This window comes from Hyla sarda, chromosome 8 (genome assembly GCF_029499605.1).
Source record: "Hyla sarda isolate aHylSar1 chromosome 8, aHylSar1.hap1, whole genome shotgun sequence".
Lineage (NCBI taxonomy): Eukaryota > Metazoa > Chordata > Amphibia > Anura > Hylidae > Hyla > Hyla sarda.
In genome coordinates this window covers 62,629,289-62,648,506 of record NC_079196.1, presented here as the reverse complement: position 1 = coordinate 62,648,506, position 19,218 = coordinate 62,629,289, and the positions used below count along the sequence as shown (strand labels likewise).

At 46.1% G+C, this 19,218-nt stretch overlaps 1 protein-coding gene across 5 annotated transcripts in view; it reads right to left on the bottom strand.

Moving 5' to 3' along the window:
- Window positions 1–5,497: 5,497 nt before the first annotated feature.
- LOC130284227 (pejvakin-like) overlaps window positions 5,498–19,218 on the bottom strand; it is a 59,761-nt gene continuing 46,040 nt past the window's right edge. For 4 of the 5 annotated variants that reach the window (XM_056534369.1, XM_056534367.1, XM_056534366.1 and 1 more), the window contains exons 3-6: window positions 12,625–12,766; window positions 10,280–10,397; window positions 7,183–7,293; window positions 5,498–6,058 (exon numbers count right to left, since the gene is read on the bottom strand). In XM_056534369.1, coding sequence (XP_056390344.1) covers window positions 5,757–6,058; window positions 7,183–7,293; window positions 10,280–10,397; window positions 12,625–12,766 — 673 coding nt within the window. In that variant the 3' untranslated portion in view covers window positions 5,498–5,756. Of the gene's footprint in view, window positions 6,059–7,182; window positions 7,294–10,279; window positions 10,398–12,624; window positions 12,767–15,819; window positions 15,897–19,218 lie in introns of those variants that run through there. The other variant, XM_056534368.1, reaches the window with a different exon arrangement.

Genomic DNA, 19,218 nt, shown 5'->3' with positions numbered 1-19,218 from the left:
TTTGGTGGTCCACATTTGCTAGGTACAAGCCTACAAGCAAGATCCAGTATTTTGGAGATGCTCTGACTCATGTTGTCATCACAACTTGCCCTTTTACCATTGTTCCTGCTTACAAAACCGTAACATCGAGAACTGACTCTTCACCTGCTGCCTAACATATCCCACCTCTTAACCCCTTCCCGACCTATGACATACCTGTACGTCATGGGTGGCAAGGTGTTCCCGACCCATGACATACAGGTACGTCATGGACATTACTGCCGCTACTCGCAGCATCCCGCAGCGCCCGGAAAGATGGTGGCTATCACTGATAGCCAGCCATCTTACCGTGCGACCACGGGGGGTTTCATCCCCCACCCCCCCCAGCGATCGCTGCTATCAGCTGGTCAAATCTGACTAGCTGATAGCAGTGTTTCGCTCTCAGAATACTTAGCAGCGCGGTGTGTGAGTCCGGATCACGGGGATCGGGACACAAACCGTTCTGCTAAGTGTCCCTGACCCGTCCCCCGGCGTCACTTACCCGTCCGAGCGGTCCCGGCGGTCCCGGCGTCCTCCATGCGGTCCTGGCTGCGCTGCGTCCCGGAGGTGAGTTTCCGGCAGCAGTGCGGCATCTTCATTGGCAGCAGTGAGATCGCCGTAAAGTGATCTCACTGCTGCCTCTGAGAGTTTCAAAACTGCAACTCCCAGCATGCCCAGACAGCCTTTGGCTTTCTGGGCATGCTGGGAGTTGTAGTTTTGCAACATCTGGAGGTCCACAGTTTGGAGACCACTGTATAATGGTCTCCAATCTGTGCTCTTCCAGATGTTGCAAAACTATAAATCTCAGCATGCTCAGTCTGTCCAGGCATGCTGGGAGTTGTAGTTCTCTAACATCTGGAAGAGCACAGATTGGAGACCATTATACAGTGGTCTCCAAACTGTGGACCTCCAGATGTTGCAAAACTACAACTCCCAGCATGCCCAGACTGCCCAAGCATGCTGGAAGTTGTAGTTAGGCAACATCTGATCCTTCAGATATTGCCGAACTACAACTTCCAGCATGCCTTGGCAGTCTGGGCATGCTGGGAGTTGTCGTTTTGCAACAACTGGAGGCACACTAGTTGGGAAACATTGTCCGTTTCCTACCTCAGTGCCTCCAGCTGTTGCAATTGTTGCAAAACTATAACTCCCAGCATGCACTGACAGACCATGCATGCTGGGAGTTGTAGTTTTGCAACAGCTGGAGGCACACTGGTCTGGAAACACTAAGTTTGGTTGCAAAACACTTGAAAGTTTATTACTTAACTTAGTGTTTCCAAACCAGTGTGCCTCCAGCTGTTGCAAAACTACAACTCCCAGCATGCACGGACAGCCAAAGGGCATGCTCGGAGTTTGCAACAGCTGGATGTTTGCCCCCTCCCTCCAATGTGAATGTACAGGGTACACTCACATGGGCGGAGGTTTACAGTGAGTGCTGCAAGTTTGAGATGGCGCAAATTTTGCGCTGCAGCTCAAACTTCCAGCGTCAAACTTGCTGTGAACCTCTGCCCATGTGACTGTACCCTAAAAACACTACACTGCACTGACACTAACCTAAAATAAAAAGTAAAAAACACTACATATACACATACCCCTACACAGCCCCCCTCCCCCCAAAAAATGAAAAACGTCTGGTACGCTACTGTTTCCAAAACGGAGCCTCCAGCTGTTGCAAAATAATAACTCCCAGTATTGCCGGACAGCCATTGACTGTCCAGGCATGCTGGGAGTTTTGCAACAGCTGGAGGCACCCTGTTTGGGAATCACTGGCGTAGAATACCCCTATGTCCACCCCTATGCAAATCCCTAATTCAGGCCTCAAATGCGCATGGCGCTCTCTCACTTTGGAGCCCTGTCGTATTTCAGGGAAACAGTTTTGGGACACATATGGGGTATCGCCGTACTCGGGAGAAATTGCCTTACAAATTTTGGGGGGCTTTTTCTTCTTTAACCCCTTATGAAAAGGTGAAGTTTGGGTCTACACCAGCATGTTAGTGTAAAAAAATAAATTTTTTACACTGACATGCTGGTGTTGCCCTATACTTTTCATTTTCACAAGAGGTAAAAGGGAAAAAAGACCATCTACATTTGTAATGCAATTTCTCCTGAGTACGGAGATACCCCATATGTGGGCGCAAAGTGCTCTGGGGGCGCACAACAAGGCCCAGAAGGGAGAGTGCACCATGTACATTTGAGGCGATTTGCACAGGGGTGGCTGATTGTTACAGCAGTTCAGACAAACGCAAAACAATAAATATCCACATGTGACCCCATTTTGGAAACTACACCCCTCACGGAATGTAATAAGGGGTGCAGTGAGCATTTGCACCCCACTGGTGTATGACAGATTTTTGGAACAGTGGTCTGTGAAAATGAAAAATAAAATTTTTGATTTGCACAGTCCACTGTTTCAAATATCTGTCAAACGCCAGTGGGGTGTAAATGCTCACTGCACCCCTTATTAAATTCCATGAGGGGTATAGTTTCCAAAATGGGGTCACATGTGGGGGGGGTCCACTGTTCTGGCACCATAGGGGCTTCCTAAATGGGACATGCCCCCCAAAAACCCTTTCAGAAAAACTCACTCTCCAAAATCCCATTGTCGCTCCTTCCCTTCTGAGCCCGCTACTGCGCCCGCCGAACACTTTACACACACATATGAGGTATTTCCTTACTCAAGAGAAATTGGCTTACCAATTTTAGGGTGATTTCTCTCCTTTTACCCCTTGTAAAAATTCAAAAACTGGGTCTACAAGAAAATGCGAGTGTAAAAAATGAAGATTTAGAATTTTCTCCTTCACTTTGCTGCTATTCCTGTGAAACACCTAAAGGGTTAAAACACTTACTGAATGTCATTTTGAATACTTTGGGGGTGCAGTTTTTATAATGGGGTCATTTATGGGGTATTTCTAATATGAAGATCCTTAAAATCCACTTTCAACCTGAACTGGGCCCTGAAAAATTACGATTTTGAAAATCTTGAGAAAATTGGAAAATTGCTGCGGAAATTTGAAGCCCTCTGGTGTCTTCCAAAAGTAAAAACTTGTCAATTTTTTAATGCAAACACAAAGTAGACATATTGTATATGTGAATCAATATGTAATTTATTTGGAATATCCATTTTCCTTTCAAGCAGAGACTTTCAAAGTTAGAAAAAGGCTAAATTTTCAAAATTTTCATGAAATTTTTAGATTTTTTTACCAAGAAAGGATACAAATATCAGTGAAATTTTACCGATAACATAAAGTAGAATATGTCACGAAAAAACAGTCTCGGAATCAGAATGATAAGTTAAAGCATTCCAGAGTTATTAATGTTTAAAGTGACAGTGGTCAGATTTTCAAAAAATGCCCAGGTCATGAAGGTGAAAATGGGCTGGGTCATGAAGGGGTTAAAGAGGTATTTCAGGATTTTTTTTTATTTGATTATGCTACAGGGGCTGTAAAGTTAGTGTAGTTCATAATATAGTGTCTGTACCTGTGTGTGATGGTTTTCTCACAATTCTGTGATTTTCACCCCAATATTTATTTTTATCAGCATCCAAAATGACTGTTGTCTCGGATTTTTCCCAGCTTGCAATGCGGCCGAAACCTGACTCACTAGTCAGCTGATGAAAGGGAGCCTGTCTGCTTCAATGGGTGGAGGGATCAATCTGCAACTAATGCAACAGCTGGAGGCACCCTGATTGATAACCACAGGTCTGCAGCTCATTTATGTTTCACTGGGTGTGGGGGTGGCTGATGTGTGGGAAGGTGGAAAATAGAATTGTGGGATTTGTAGTAAAAAAAAAGAAAAGTGAAACAGGAAATTCAAGTTCACAAAAAGCTAGCCACAGTGTTATGGGAATCTCACAACATATCCATTTAGCCCCAAGACAAGAGCAGATCCTTCCTAAGCATGGCCATTACTGTCTGCCAGGTACGCACTAAAATCACCTTATGGTGGAGAACCCCTTTAACAAGTGTCATTGTAAAGGTAGGGTCACACATAGCGCATACGTAGCACATTTTACGCCGCTATAAATCTGACGGGCACCGTGAGATACGCTGCGCATTTTGCTATGAGCAGACACACAGGGCTTCCCTGCTGCAGCTCTGTGTGTGCAGTGAGATTTGGAGATGGGCCCTCCTCCGGATATTATTGCACACACAGGGCTGCGTTGGGGAAGCCCTGTGTGTCTGCTCATAGCAAAATGCGCAGCGTAATTCCTGCTCCCTGGCAGATTTCACAGCATGAATTATGCTGCGTATGCGGTATGTGTGACCCTACCCTAATCATGTACTGTAAGTGTTGTTATTTACTTTTAACATAAGAACTGATTGGGGTATACCCTAGCAGGGCATATGGACAGGGCTTATTGTAGTGAAACAATCCCTTTACATTTTGACACTGGGTAAATATTTACAATTTAAAAACCAAAATAAAAAAACAGTGAAAAATCCAGTTCTTCCATTTTCATCCCATTTTTATCCATGAATGAAAAACCCTCACAGGTAGACATTTTGTCTCCTGCCAGTGTCACCATTTATGCCAGTGTTTTCCAAACAGTGCATCTCCTGCTGTTGCAAAACTTCAACTCCCGGCATGCTGAGAGTTGTAGTTTTGCAACAGCTGGAGACATAGAGGTTGGAAAACACTGCTCTATACTTAAGGGGGTACTCCGATGGAAAACATATTTTTTTTTAAATCAACGGGTGCCAGAAAGTTAAACAGATTTGTAAATTACTTCTATTAAAAAATCTTTAAACTTCCAGTACTTTTAAGCAGCTGTATGCTACAGAGGAAATTATTTTCTTTTTGAATTTCTTTTTTGTCTTGTCCACAGTGCTCTCTGCTGACACCTCTGTCCATGTCAGGAACTGTCCAGAGCAGCATAGGTTTGCAATGGGGATTTTCTCCTGCTCTGGACTGTTCCTGATACGGGCATTAGGTGTCAGCAGAGAGCACTGTGGACAAGACAAAAAAGAAATTAAAAAAGAAAAGCATTTCCTCTGTAGAATACAGCTGTTAAAAAGTATTGGAAGGGTAAAGATTTTTTAATAGAAGTCATTTACAAATCTGTTTAACTTTCTGGGATCAGATGATTAAAAAAAAAAAAAATGTTTTCCACCGGAGTACCCCTTTAATTTTACTGCAATGTACAAAAAAATAAAAATAAACTGATGACCATCTATAGGGACAAAACTAATACACACAACCAGCACTGGCATACAGAAGGAGACCACCTCTCGTGGCCAGGTCTGCTTCTAATGCCAACTAGCAAGATCAACTCATGGAGTCTCCCTAATCTATGAATACAATGCGAGGCAGAGGCGTAGCTTGTAGCTTCTGGGCCCCGATGCAAAATCTGCAACAGGGCCCCATATGCCAAATATATTACTGGTCTCTAATGGGACAGATGTGCTTTGGGGCCCCCTGAGGAACCAGGGCCCCGGTGCGACCCCTACCTCTGCTACCTCCATAACTATAGGAGGTTCCTTTTACCATTTAGGATTTTGTTCTGCATCGAAACGCTGGCATTGTCTACTTCTTATTTTTTGTGATTAGTAGTTTATAAGTCCATTTGACACTGTTTGCTTATTGGCCGTCTGAATCATTGACCATTAAACAGTATAGTCACAGAGCACCTTGCATGGTTCAGTAGTCGAAGGAGTACTTTTTGCATATATGTGACGGGAGCTGTGGCACAGGTTCACCTGAGAATCGACATAGGGGCACAAACGTGTCACGTACAATGATCACTTCAGTCTTTTGTGCCACAGGTCAAAGCAAGGTACAGCATGCAGCCTGACGTACTTCTGGCCATTGGACGAGCACTCGAAGCAGCCATATACAGTCTCTCTTTTGGAGTTTCCCATCCCACACAGAGCGCAGGGTCCCTTGGAAATGTTATTGGTCAGGAGGTTAACACGAGTGTGAGCGCCTTCTCGCATGTATGTAGTAGAAATGTCAGTCATGCTAGCAGCCTTGTCATAGTAATCGGAAAAGATGTCATCCATGTAAGAATCTGCGTTAGCAATGATATCCATTGTTCTTTTTCCTGTACAAGAAAACAATTATTCATTTTAGGGTTACACACAGTACAAAGCAGCCATACCAGTAAATATTGGTGTAACCTTACAGGAAATTGTGTAGTGGGGGCTAGCCCATCCTAAATCTCAAACCCTATTACGCCCTTCTTGATCAGTGGGCAGACCCCATACAGGAACCTGTCCTTGTATCTCCTATAATGCCCTATACTCCCTACATGTTTCCTTTAGCAGTTAAGCTGAATTCATCAGGGGAGAATATATAGGTATCAAAGGTCTGTCCACCAGAATGTTACAGTCAATATATAATAAAACACTTCAGATGTTATAGGCAGAATGGGAGAACTACAAATACAAAAATGCACAACTATAGGTGTACAACATTAACAGATGTAATAACACTTGAAATACGACAACACTTTGTAAGGTGCAATCTCGGGATGCACAAATATATAGATAAACAGATATATGTATGCAGGTGTATTACCACTTTAAATGCCTACAGTGCACTGTACACTGGATATACAACCTCAAACTGCAAGAGTTTAAATGTGTAATATATGCAAAAAGTTAGATATGGAAATAATTTGCAATATATATGCTGTAGGATAAATGTGCAATAGATGTGCAATTACGACATTCCATTAAAGGGGTACTCCCCCCCCCTAGACATCTTATCCCCTATGCAAAAGATAGGGGATAAGATGTTTGATCGTGGGGGTCCTGCTGCTGGGAACCCCCGTGTTCTCTTTTTCAGCACCCCCTGTCATTTGCTGCAAGGAGCGAAGGAACAGGGGACGGAGAATTGTGATGTCATGGCCGCACCCCCTCATCATGTCACGGCCAGCTCCCTCAATACCTTAAGATAGGGGATAAGATGTCTAGGGGTGGAGTACCCCTTTAAACATCCTTCCAGCAATCCCCAATAAATGCATAAGAGGATACATCCAGAGTATGTACAATGTTCAATGCATACAACTGTCCGGGCATGCTAAGAGTTGCAGTTTTGCAACAGCTGGAGGCACACTGGTTGGGAAACAATGATCTACATCCATCTGACTACAGGCTCTCAAGATGGAGTAAAAAACATAGTCACTGACAGTGTCACGGCAAACTCCTGTGATTCTCATCTTACCGGTGAATAAGATGCCTGTTCGGTACAGGGTGTTCCGTATAGCGTTTAATGAAAACGATCTATTGGGCTCCTTCTCAAATCCTCCTTTTGAAGCAGATGAGACACAAAGCTCTAAAAAAAATTAGAAAACATGAGAATGATAAGTTTATTTTCCCTATCTGGACACCATACAATCACCGACATTCAAATTTACATCAGAAAGAAGAAAAGATAGCTGCTTTTTTAGTGCTCCCCTGGCAGACAAAGTATTTTAAACAGTAACTAATGTCCGGACAAAGATTTTAAATAAATAAATAAATTGTTTATTAAAGTCATGGACTTTATTCTCCAGTGACTTTAAATGGGCACTGTCAGATACAAAAACTTTTGATATGTTGTAAATCATGCAAAAACAATAGGTTTTGCAATTGCTTTCAATAGAAAATTTTCAGTATTTCATAATGAAAAAGGCAGTCAAACAACTGCCCCTCCGCCTGCTTGGACATATACTAGTGCTGCTGTGTCCATGCATCATCACCTATGTCATGGACACACTTCCTTGATTGACAGCTGTGAGTGCAGGGCTCAGAGCTGGAAGAACAATCCTCCCACTGTCAGCTTGTGTCCCGCTACTGTCAGTGAGGACAAGCTGGGAGTTGTAGTTTTGCTAATGCTAAGGGAGATGTGAGCAGACAGCATACTGAAGGAGGGGGCGGAGACCTGCACAGTGAGGCCACGCCCCCTCCCTTTGAGAGGAATTCAGACTAGGGAGCTAAATTTAAAGTGTGCTAAAATAAATAAAGGTGCTAGACAGATAAAATTAGATGTACATGGTCAGGATTAGGTGCTGAGTGACATATTAAAAAAAATGTTTTTTTTGGTGGATCTGACGGGTACGATTTAACCCAATAGGCCTGCCACAATTTTACATTTTTATGTTTTTGGTTTTTTCCTTCTCACCTTCTAAAAGCCACAAATCAATTTGTAGGTCAATAAGATTACAATGATACCCAATACAGTTTTTATTTTATTCTACTACCGTATTTACTCGAGTATAAGCCGACCCGAATATAAGCCGAGGCCCCTAATTTCACCCCAAAAACCCAGGAAAAGTTATTGACTCGACTATAAGCCTAGGGGGGGGGGGGGGGATACATCATCCCCCCCATGTCCTCATCCAGACCCCCGTCATCATCCAGACCCCCGTTATCACCCCCCCCCCCATCATCATCACCGCCTGTCAATCCCGTCAGCCATCGGCTGTCTGGGCATGCTGGGAGTTGTAGTTTTGAAATCTCTGGAGGTTCGCAGGTTGAAGACCACTGCAGCCTTTGTCATCATCCAGACCCCCACCCCCCCTTTAGTTTTCTACTCACCTACCCTCGGTGGGAAGGAAGGGTGAGCTGGTCCGGGCCATCTATGCTGCAGGAACCATCCGGTGGGGAGGGTTAGTCGTTCCGGGCTGTCCATTTTCACCGGGGGGGGGGGGCCCTCTTCTCTGTGCTTCGGGCCTGCCCCGGACTAGTGACATTGGGAGGCTGCGCATGAACATCCCTGTGCGGCATCGTCAAGGTAATGTCACTAGTCCGGGGCATGCAACGTCATTCCAGAGGTTTCAAAACTACAACTTCCAGCATGCAATGTCACTAGTCCGGGGCAGGCCCGGAGCGCGGAGAAGAGGGCCCCCCGGGTAAAAATGGACAGCCCGGAACAACTAACCCTCCTAACCAGACGGTCCCTGCAGCATAGATGGCCCGGACCAGCTCACCCTTCCTTCCCACCGAGGGGAGGTGAGTAGAAAACTAAAGGGGGGGTCTGGATGATGATGAAGGCCGCAGTGGTCTTCAACCTGCGGACCTCCAGAGGTTTCAAAACTACAGTTCCCAGCATGCACAGACAGCCGATGGCTGTCCGGGCATGCTGGGAGTTGTAGTTTTGCAACCTCTGGAGGGAAGATCACTTAGAAGGGATTGACAGGCGGAGAGTTCACTCGAGTATAAGCCTAGGGGGGGCGTTTTCAGCATGAAAAACCGTGCTGAAAAACTCTGCTTATACTCGAGTATATACAGTACTTTAAAAAATGTATACCGTAATGTTTTGTTAGAAAATGAGTATTCTTAAACTTGTCCTCTTCTGACCTCTATAACACTTTTAGTTTTCCGTATACGGGGCGATATGAGGGCTCATTTTTAGCTTAGGGATCTGTAGTATTTATTGGTAGTATTTTTATAGTATATTGGTAGTATTTGATCACTAATTATAAAAAAAATTCTGGTATATGAAGTGACCAAAACTCAGCAATTCTAGACTTTGTTTACATTTTTTTTTTTTGGCAGACTAGATGGGCCAAATGGTTCTTATCTGCCGACACATTCTATGTTTCTATATTATGTGATGTCAACTTTTATTAGGGAATAGCAGCCATTTCTTACCGTCTTTTAGTAAGCCCTTTGAGGCGCTGGGCTTGCATGTACACCCTGTGTCCTCTAGGCGTTAATATGGCATTTATTTATTATAAATCTTTGTCCTGAAATTTGGTTACTGTTTAAAATACTTTGTCTGCAGGTGAGTGCCAAAAGAATCATCTATCTTTTTCTCATTGGACTTGCTCCACATCTGACTGCTACTTCCGTTCCTTGACCAGACATATGGTTTGATGCAGTGGTATAGATGGTTTGTCGGCACTTCGTCGTAGAGGTGGTGCTCGTGGATAAGATAGTCAATAGGATAAGAAATGGATCCCGGCACTCACCAGATGATGCAATAAGTTCAGTTTTATTTGTAGGAATACATCTTTAAGTACAGGACGCGTTTCAGCAATGTATGCCTTCCTCTGCTGTCTGAGACAGCAGAGGAAGGCATACATTGCCAAAACGCGTCCTGTACTTAAAGATGTATTCCTACAAATAAAACTGATCTTGTTGCATCATCTGGTGAGTGCCGGGATCCATTTCTTATCATATGGTTTGATGCAGGCGGTTGCCGGCTATACTGTATACAAGACGGATACTGATGTTGACAGCACAACACCCTGAGGTGAGTGTACTACATCCTTTGTACCCTCCTTGTAGTCTTCTTTTTCACATACACATAAGACATCAGAAAAGATGACACTTACCAAAGTGACCATCCAGATGAATGTACAGATCAAAGCTACTAAACGCTATGGTTGTGTGCGCGGGAAATACAATAGCTTTGTCGCGCCCTTTGTGGTTTTTCTCATCAATTATGTGAAACTGCAATTCAAAAGGAAACAAGAAATGTCATTAGTGAAGATAGGGAATATTTGATTACCCATCGAAAGATACAAATATTCCTTATTGGTCAGAACACGGGAAGTACTAACTCTATAGTGGACCTGTCAGCAGGAATTGGTGTAATTAAGCAAATGACCACATACTTTTTTTTTTCATTTCCATAGTCCTTTCCAGTGCTAAGATACAAGACTTTTTGTTATTATGTAAATAATACTCAAGTGCCCGGGGGGCATTCTTAAAGGGGTACTCCAGTGAAAACCTTTTTTCTTTTAAATCAACTGGTGGCAGAAAGTTAAACATATTTGTAAATTACTTCCATTAAAAAATTTTCATCCTTCCTGTACTTATTAGCTGCTGAATACTACAGAGGAAATTCTTTTTCTTTTTGGAATGCTCTCTGATGACATCACAAGCACAGTTCTCTCTGCTGATGTTATTATTTATTGTTGTCCTTAGTGGGATTTGAACCCAAGGCCCCAGCACTGCAAGGCAGCAGTGCTAACCAATGAGCCACCAAGCTGCCCTTAGCATACATCTGCTATGCATCTGCTACGCATGGTTGCTAAAATGGACAGAGTTGTCAGCAGAGAGCACTGTGCTCGTGATGTCATCAGTGTTCCAAAAAGAAAGGAATTTTCTCTGCAGCATTCAGCAGCTAATAAGTACTGGAAGGATTAAGATTTTTTAATAGAAGTAATTTACAAATATGTTTAACTTTCTGCCACCAGTTGATTTAAAAGAAAAAAAGGTTTTCACCGGATTACCCCTTTAATTACAGCAAGATTCCAATGAAATCCAGTCCATGTCCTTGTTATTACCAACCACAGCCTGCTTGCATTCGCCTACCCCATTTGACTGACTAGACAGAGGAAAGGCTATGGTCTGGACTTACATGGGCTCTTGTCGTGTTGAGGAACGCCCCCTGGGCACTTGAGCCCCATTTGCTTAATAACGAAAAATCAAGACTATGGATTATGTTTGCTATTTTTTTTTTTGCCCAGTCAAACACCTGCCCTGTCTTTTTATTCCTTCTTGATGTGGTTATTGTGGTATTATGTGGTGGTGTGCATTATATAGACATTTTTTATTTGTCCTTGTTTTCTTCCTTTGTTTTTCTGTTAGTTTCATCACAAAACATGTGATTCTTTCATCATGACTCAAAGATTTCTACTTAAAAATTGTGGGCGGTGTTTGGGTAAATTTAGATAAACACTATAAAAAATGGCCACATACATGTACACGTTTTTTTCCCCAACCTATAGAACCACAAAATCCAGATAAAAAAGCTATGGCCAGAGCATGCAGTAAATTTTGAAAAACTGCCCTAAAATTTAAAAATGGCACTAAAATGTAAAAAAACACCTAAACAAAAGCACCAGGAAGGAATGGAATTTATATTTCCCTATTGACTCCCAGCTAATGCCTGGGCATTTTCCGCCCAAATACTGATTCCAAAAAATGAAGTATAATATTGGAGTAAATTATTGTAGTTATATCTTTGGCCACTAGATGTCAGCACAACAAGCTATTGATCAGTAAGTTGAAGTATAACCATAGTCTTATGGCAGTGTTTTTCAGTGTGGGGGGGGGTATTTATGGAGCATTTTACTGGGTATATTTGTCACAATTAGAGATGAGCGAACTTACAGTAAATTCGATTCGTCATGAACTTCTCGGCTCGGCAGTTGCTGACTTATCCTGCATACATTAGTTCAGCTTTCAGGTGCTCTGGTGGGCTGGAGACTTTCTCCTAGGACTATATCCACCTTTTCCCACCGGAGCACCTGAAAGCTGATTTATGCAGATTAAAGTTATGAACTGCCGAGCCGACAAGTTTGTGACGAATCAAATTTACTGTAAGTTCGCTCATCTCTAGTCACAATCTTTTGGCACGGTGCATTTTTTGCAACTTTATGTGTGACTTTTCATTTACATGTGTTTTTTACGTGGTAGACGTGTTTTGAGTTGTGTTTTTACAGTGGCCAGGGATTTATTATGTTCAACTTTTAAGTTTGTTGCATCTTTTGGCGCAAATCTACAATCAAAACTACAACTTCTAGCATGCCCGGACAGGCTTTTGCTGTTCTCCAGACATGCTGGGAGTTGTAGTGCCTTATGGTGTAAAGAAATCCACGTAGGGTTTCTAAATTCAGAGAAGACAATTTAGAAAGTTGTTCACAGAAAAGTGTGATATCTGCATACTTACCCTCATGGCTTCTCCCCGCATACCAGCATGGACAGACAGAGAACACTGGCGAGTTGTCCGAATGCTCTCCATGACCACACATAGGATTTCCTTCCCATTTTCTCTTGATTGACGAACTAAACAGTGATCCAAGTCAATTGTCCTAAGAATAGAAAAATTCAAATGAGATTAAAAAGAAATGAATTGGTCAGCCAATACCTATTTGCTGCTAGACAGTGGAACAGCAGACAGGATGTTATTGTTAAATTAATAGACATGAATACAACTTAACTAAAGCCGTTGTCGTGACCCTGTACAACTGTTCCAGCTACCATTTGCCAGAAAGTTGCCGGGTAGACGATAGTCTAAAATTTAGCTTAATGCATAAAATGTGTATCAGGTCCTGGAAAGTTTGCAAAATGTATTATTCTGCATTTCACTTAATCTAATCTTAATCTAATGCATACACTGAAGTAACCAAAGTGTCAAGGGTTAATATTTCCTTCATTTATTTTACACAGTTGAATAGGGGTTCTGTCATATGCATCTCCCAACCTATCATTGCAGGAGATAGTCCTTAGTCCAACTTTTCTCTGCTGGGGCAATGGAGGGATATTATCCAGGGGCGGACTGGCCTATCGGGATACCAGGAAAATTCCGCCGCCCTGTGCCTGAGTCCTGACAAGTCACTGTGTTAGGCTGGGTTCACATCAAGTTTTCTCCCACATGGGAGCGCATAGGGGGGGGGGGGGGGGAGCTAAAAGCTTGCGCTCCCGTATGCTTTCTTATGCGCTCCCATATGTAATTCATTTAAATGAGCCGGCTGGAATGAAACTTTCGGTCTGGTCGGCTCATTTTTGCGCCGTATGCGCTTTAACAACCGGACCTAAAACCGTGGTTGACCACAGTTTTAGGTCCGGGGAAAAAGCGCATAGAGCACAAAAATGAGCCGACCAAACCGAACGTTTCACTCCGTCCGGCTCATTGAAATGAATTACATACGGGAGCGCATACGAAAGCATATGGGAGTGCGAGGTTTTAGCTCTCCCCCTGCCGTATGCGCTCCCGTATGGGAGAAAACGTGATGTGAACCCCGCCTTTAGTCTGTCAGCAGTGTCTGGACCTGTGTGCACCACAGCTGCAACATCACACACAGGTCTGAGGCTCCTGACAGGCTGATACAGTGAGCGGAAGTCCGGAGGTCTGGGGTACAGAGTCTGTAATGGGAGCTGTACAGACAGTACACTCCCCTCTACTCTCTGCCTCCTCACTGCTCCTGGCCCCTCCTCCTGTCCGCACACAGTGACTGCAGCTGCTCGGGGGAGGATCTACTATACTGGGTGAGAGGAAAAGGGAACCTAATGTTATTACTATGTAAGGGAAAGGGTGGGAGTCCTGTTATGTGGTGTGTGTGTGGGGGTCTGGTAAGGGGGAGACCTGTGATGTTAGGGGCTGCAAAGGGGGACCTGTGATGGGGGGGCTGCAAAGGGGAGGGGGGACCTGTGATGATGGGGACTGTAAAGGGGGAACTGTGATGTTGGGGGGCTGCAAAGGGGGGACATGTGATGTGAGGAGCTGCAAAGGGGGGACATGTGATGTGAGGAGCTCCAAAGGGGGGACCTGTGATATGATGGCTGCAAAGGGGGGAACCTGTGATGTGAGGGCTGCAAAGGGGGGAACTGTGATGTGTGGGGCTGCAAAGGGGGGACCTGTGATCTGAGGGGCTGCAAAGGGGGGAACCTGTGATGTGTGGGGCTGCAAAGGGGGGATCTGTGATGTGTGGGGCTGCAAAGGGGGGACCTGTGATGTGTGGGGCTGCAAAGGTAGGGGGGGCCTGTGATGTGGGGGCTGCAAAGGGGGGAACCTGTGATCTGAGGGGCTGCAAAGGGGGGAACCTGTGATGTGTGGGGCTGCAAAGGGGGGATCTGTGATGTGTGGGGCTGCAAAGGTAGGGGGGGCCTGTGATGTGGGGGGCTGCAAAGGTGAGGGGACCTGTGATGTGTGGGGCTGCAAAGGGGGGAACCTGTGATGTGTGGGGCTGCAAAGGGGGGATCTGTGATGTGTGGGGCTGCAAAGGGGGGACCTGTGATGTGTGGGGCTGCAAAGGGGGGACCTGTGATGTGTGGGGCTGCAAAGGTAGGGGGAGGGGCCTGTTATGTGGGGGGCTGCAAAGGTGGGGGGACCTGTGATGTGAGGGGCTGCAAAAGGGGGACCTGTGATGTGAGGGGCTGTAAAGGGGGAACCTGTGATGTGATGGCTGCAAAGGGGGGGACCTGTGATGTGAGTGCTGCAAAGGGGGGGACCTGTGATGTGAGGGCTGCAAAGGGGGGCCCTGTGATGTGAGGGTCTGCAAAGAGGGGACCTGTGATGTGTGGGGCTGCAAAGGGGGGACCTGTGATGTTTGGGGCTGCAAAGGGGGGACCTGTGATGTGAGAGGCTGCAAAGGGGGGGGGACGACCCGTGATGATGGGGTCTGTAAAGGGGGGAAATGTGATGTTGGGGGGCTGCAGAGGGGTCCTGTGATGTGGGGGGCTGCAAAGGTGGGGGGACCTGTGATGATGGGGTCTGTAAAGGGGGGACCTGTGATGATGGGGTCTGTAAAGGGAGGACCTGTGATGATGGGGTCTGCAAAGGGGGGACCTGTGATGTGAGGGGCTGCAAATGGGGGGACCTGTGAAGTGAGGGGCTGCAAAGGGGGACCTGTGAAGTGGGGGGCTGCAAAGGGGGGATCTGTGATGTGGAGGGCTGCAAGGAGGGGGGCTGTAATGTTGGTGGGTGCTGGGGGTGAGGGGAGACCAGTTATGTGGAGGCTGGGTACGGGGGACCTGTGATATGAGGGGCTGAAGAGGGGATGCCTGTGATGTGGGGGGCTGGAGAAGGGGGGGGACCTGTGATGTGGGGGGCTGGAGAGGGGGGACCTGTGATGAGGGGGGACCTGTAATGTCGGGTAGGGGGTAGGTTCTGGGAAGAGGAGACCTGCTGTTACTACTGTGTAAGGGAGGGGCACTTTGGCTCTCTTTTTTATTTTTATTTTTTTGCAATTTTGGTTGTTTATTCATTATTTCTAAATAACTATATTTTTTAATTTAACTACAGTTAAGGGGAACCTGTTATCAGTTTTATGTTGCCCAATCAGCGGGCAGCATAAAACTGGCGCAGGCATCACGATCCCATGACACTCGGTCATTCAAAGGAATCTTAGATTGTAAATGCCACCGAAACCGGTGATTTGTCCTCAGGGCGGGTCTCAGCAGGGCAGGTGACGCATCTCTCCCTGTATCAGTGGTCTCCAAACTGTGAATCTCCAGCTGTTGCTAAACTAAAACTCCCAGCAAAATGACAACTTCCAGCATGCACAGACCGTTGTTGGAATACCTAACAGTCCACAGTTTTGAGACCTAGGGGAGATTTATCAAAGCCTGTGCAAAGGAAATGTTGCCCCGTTGATTGGTGAGTGCTTCCAATAATGTTCTACTGTGAGACTGTTATGCTTACTGCTATAAACTATTGGGATTGAGCACCCCATCTGTATGCAGGAACCTGCAAAGTCGGGAAAAGGTGTAGTGTTGGACTTTGTAGTGTTGACCACTGTCTTCCAGGGTCTCCATATTCACTGCTAGAGACTAGAGAGACGTGTCAATCAAGCCGGCTGGGCAGGGAGCAGCCGCCAGGACCTGCCCCTGTGACTATTTACCTGTATTCTGGTAGCTTTTTCAAACTATGTCTCAATGCCTGCACCAGTGTTATGCTGCCCACGGTATTTTAACCCTATGTAATATCTATTACGGGAGGGGGAACAGTAAAAAAAAAAGAACCTCTCTAAAATTCCTGGCTTTTACACTGCCACTGAAATGACGGAATTCTGTTCCTGGTATCTGGCACTTTTGGTTAGGTGACGTGACGTCACATGGCCAGCCATCCAATCAGCGCCTGAGTCTGGACATTGCTTCGGCCTGTAATTGAATGAGCAGCTGTGAGAGATCAGGTGACCTAACCCAGAAGCGCTGGACACTGGGAACTGAGTTCCATGATTCTGGCGGTAGCGCAAGTGACTGCTACAATAACTGTGCAATGCTGTGGGGCTGGTGTGACTATTTTTCCAGGGCTGGTTTTTAGGGGTATAGAGGAATGTGCATGGGTGACAGAGGGGTGTAGAGTAGTGTACATGGGTGACAGAAGGGTGTAGAGGAGTTTACATGGGTGAAAGAGGGGTGTAGAGGAGTGTACATGGGTGACAGAGGGGTGTAGAGGAGTGTACAAGGGTGACAGTGGGGTGAAGAGGAGTGTACATGGGTGACAGAAAGGTGTAGAGGAGTGTACATGGATGACATAAGGGTGTAGAGGAGTGTACATGGGTGACAGAGGGTTGTAGAGGAGTGTACATAGGGGAAAGAGGGGTGTAGAGGAGTGTACATGGGTGACAGAGGGGTGTAGAGGAGTGTACATGGGTGACAGAGGGGTGTAGAGGAGTGTACATGGGTGACAGAGGGGTGTAGAGGGGTGTACATGGGTGACAGAGGGGTGTAGATGAGTGTACATAGGGGAAAGAGGGGTGTAGAGGAGTGTACATGGATGACAGAGGGGTGTAGAGGAGTGTACATGGGTGACAGAGGGGTGTAGAGGAGTGTACATGGGTGACAGAGGGGTGTAGAGGGTTGTACATGGATGACAGAAGGGTGTAGAAGAGTGTACATGGGTGACAGAGGGGTGAAGAGGAGTGTACATGGGTGACAGAGGGGTGTAGAGGAGTGTACATGGGAGGCAGAGGGTGTAGAGGAGTGTACATGGGTGACAGAGGGGTGTAGAGGGATGTACTTGGGTGACAGAGGGGTGTAGAGGGATGTACTTGGGTGACAGAGGGGTGTAGAGGGGTGTATAGGGGGATGGTCAATGTGGACATGGATGACAGGAGGGTGGACAGGAGGGACAGAGGGGTGAATAGGGTGGAGGGACATGGGTGACAGATGTAGACTGGGGAGTGGTCAGAGGGGTGGATGGGGGGTGAACATGTGTTACAGAGGAATGGACAGGGGTGGCCAAGGTGGACATGGGTGACAGGATGGTGGACACGGGAGATATGGGGGTGAACAGGGATGACAGGGGGTGGAGAAAGATGACAAGGTGGATAAAAGAGGGGTGACAAAGGGACAGAGGGGTGAATAGGGGGTGGACATGGGTGACGGGGTAGGGGTGGACAAAGTGGACATGGATGACAGGGGTGAGGGGGGTGGACAGGGTTAAGAAGGGGTAACTGAGGGTAGGAAAGCGTACAGTCCCTTAAGCCATTTTTCTTCACTACACTGGCACTACACTAATCAGGTGCAGCTTCCACCTTCCTTCCCTCTCCGCAGGGCACCGACTCAGGGCTTCGACAGGGCACTCACTCACTGGGCCGCTGGAGGGGAGGGGGACACTGGGGCACGGGTCACTACACCGGCACGGTAAGCAGGTAGAGCACCGTCAGTGCACTCACTCACTGGGCAGCAGGGTGAGAGGGATGCAGGGGGATGCGGTGTGTGCACGCACAGCATAGCGCTCACATACTTCCCTTCCCCCCTGCGGCGCCATAAAATACAGACGCACAAGCCGGGCCAGTGAATTAAAAAATATATATTTGCCGGCAAAATCTCGCGGCACCCTAGTTGGGAATCACTGCTCTAGATAGAGTCTGTATATGATATCCTAACCAAAGTAGCTTTTTTGTATTGTAACAAGTTACTTCCTACTCACATGTATTGTTCTACTATAGTCAATTAACTAATAAGCTTGTAATGCTTTCTTACTAATGATATCTAATTGATATTCATTTATATATATCATTGTGTTTGTTAAGATTCTTTCACACTACAAAATTCTCCGTTTTTAAACATCCGTACGAAGTTCCGTCTGAAAATCAGCTGAAAACGTCAGTTCCAAAATCCTATACTGCCGTTAGAAAATCCCATCATAGTCTATGGGATTTTTCTAATAGCCGTTTTAACCCGTTATAGCCCCTTATTAATAACGGCTGTTATTTTGTGACGGAAGATAGAAACGGGAGAAATAGTTCATGAACCTGCATATCTTTATAATACCTGTCAGGGCCGCAGGCTGGGCCGTCCTCCTGCCGAGGTACAGTAACACGGGCCGGACTGGCCTATTTGGCAACCAGGAAATATCCCATTTCAGCCGCTTACCCTGTGGGCCAGGCTGGAAAAGAGCAAGCACAGCTATGCGCGTAATGACGCTCGGTCACGTCACGCTCCCAGAACTTAAGGGCCTACGTTCTGACGCCGGCCCTAGGTATTCTGAGAGTGTGACGTGACCGAGCGTCATTACGCGCGTAGCTGTGCTTGCTCTTATCTGGGGAAGGTGCTGCCCTGAATCCCCGGCAACTAAAAAGGTACCTGCCGGGGGTGGGGGTTGTCTAATCTGGGGGTACTAGCTGTATACTGGGGGGGTCTAATCTGGGTATACTACCTGTCTACTGGGGGGGGTCTAATCTGGGGGTAATACTTGTCTACTGGGGGGTCTAATCTGGGGGTAATACCTGTCTACTGGGGGGTCTAATCTAGGGGTACTACCTGTGTACTGGGGGGGTCTAATCTGGGTGTACTACCTGTCTACTGGGGGGTC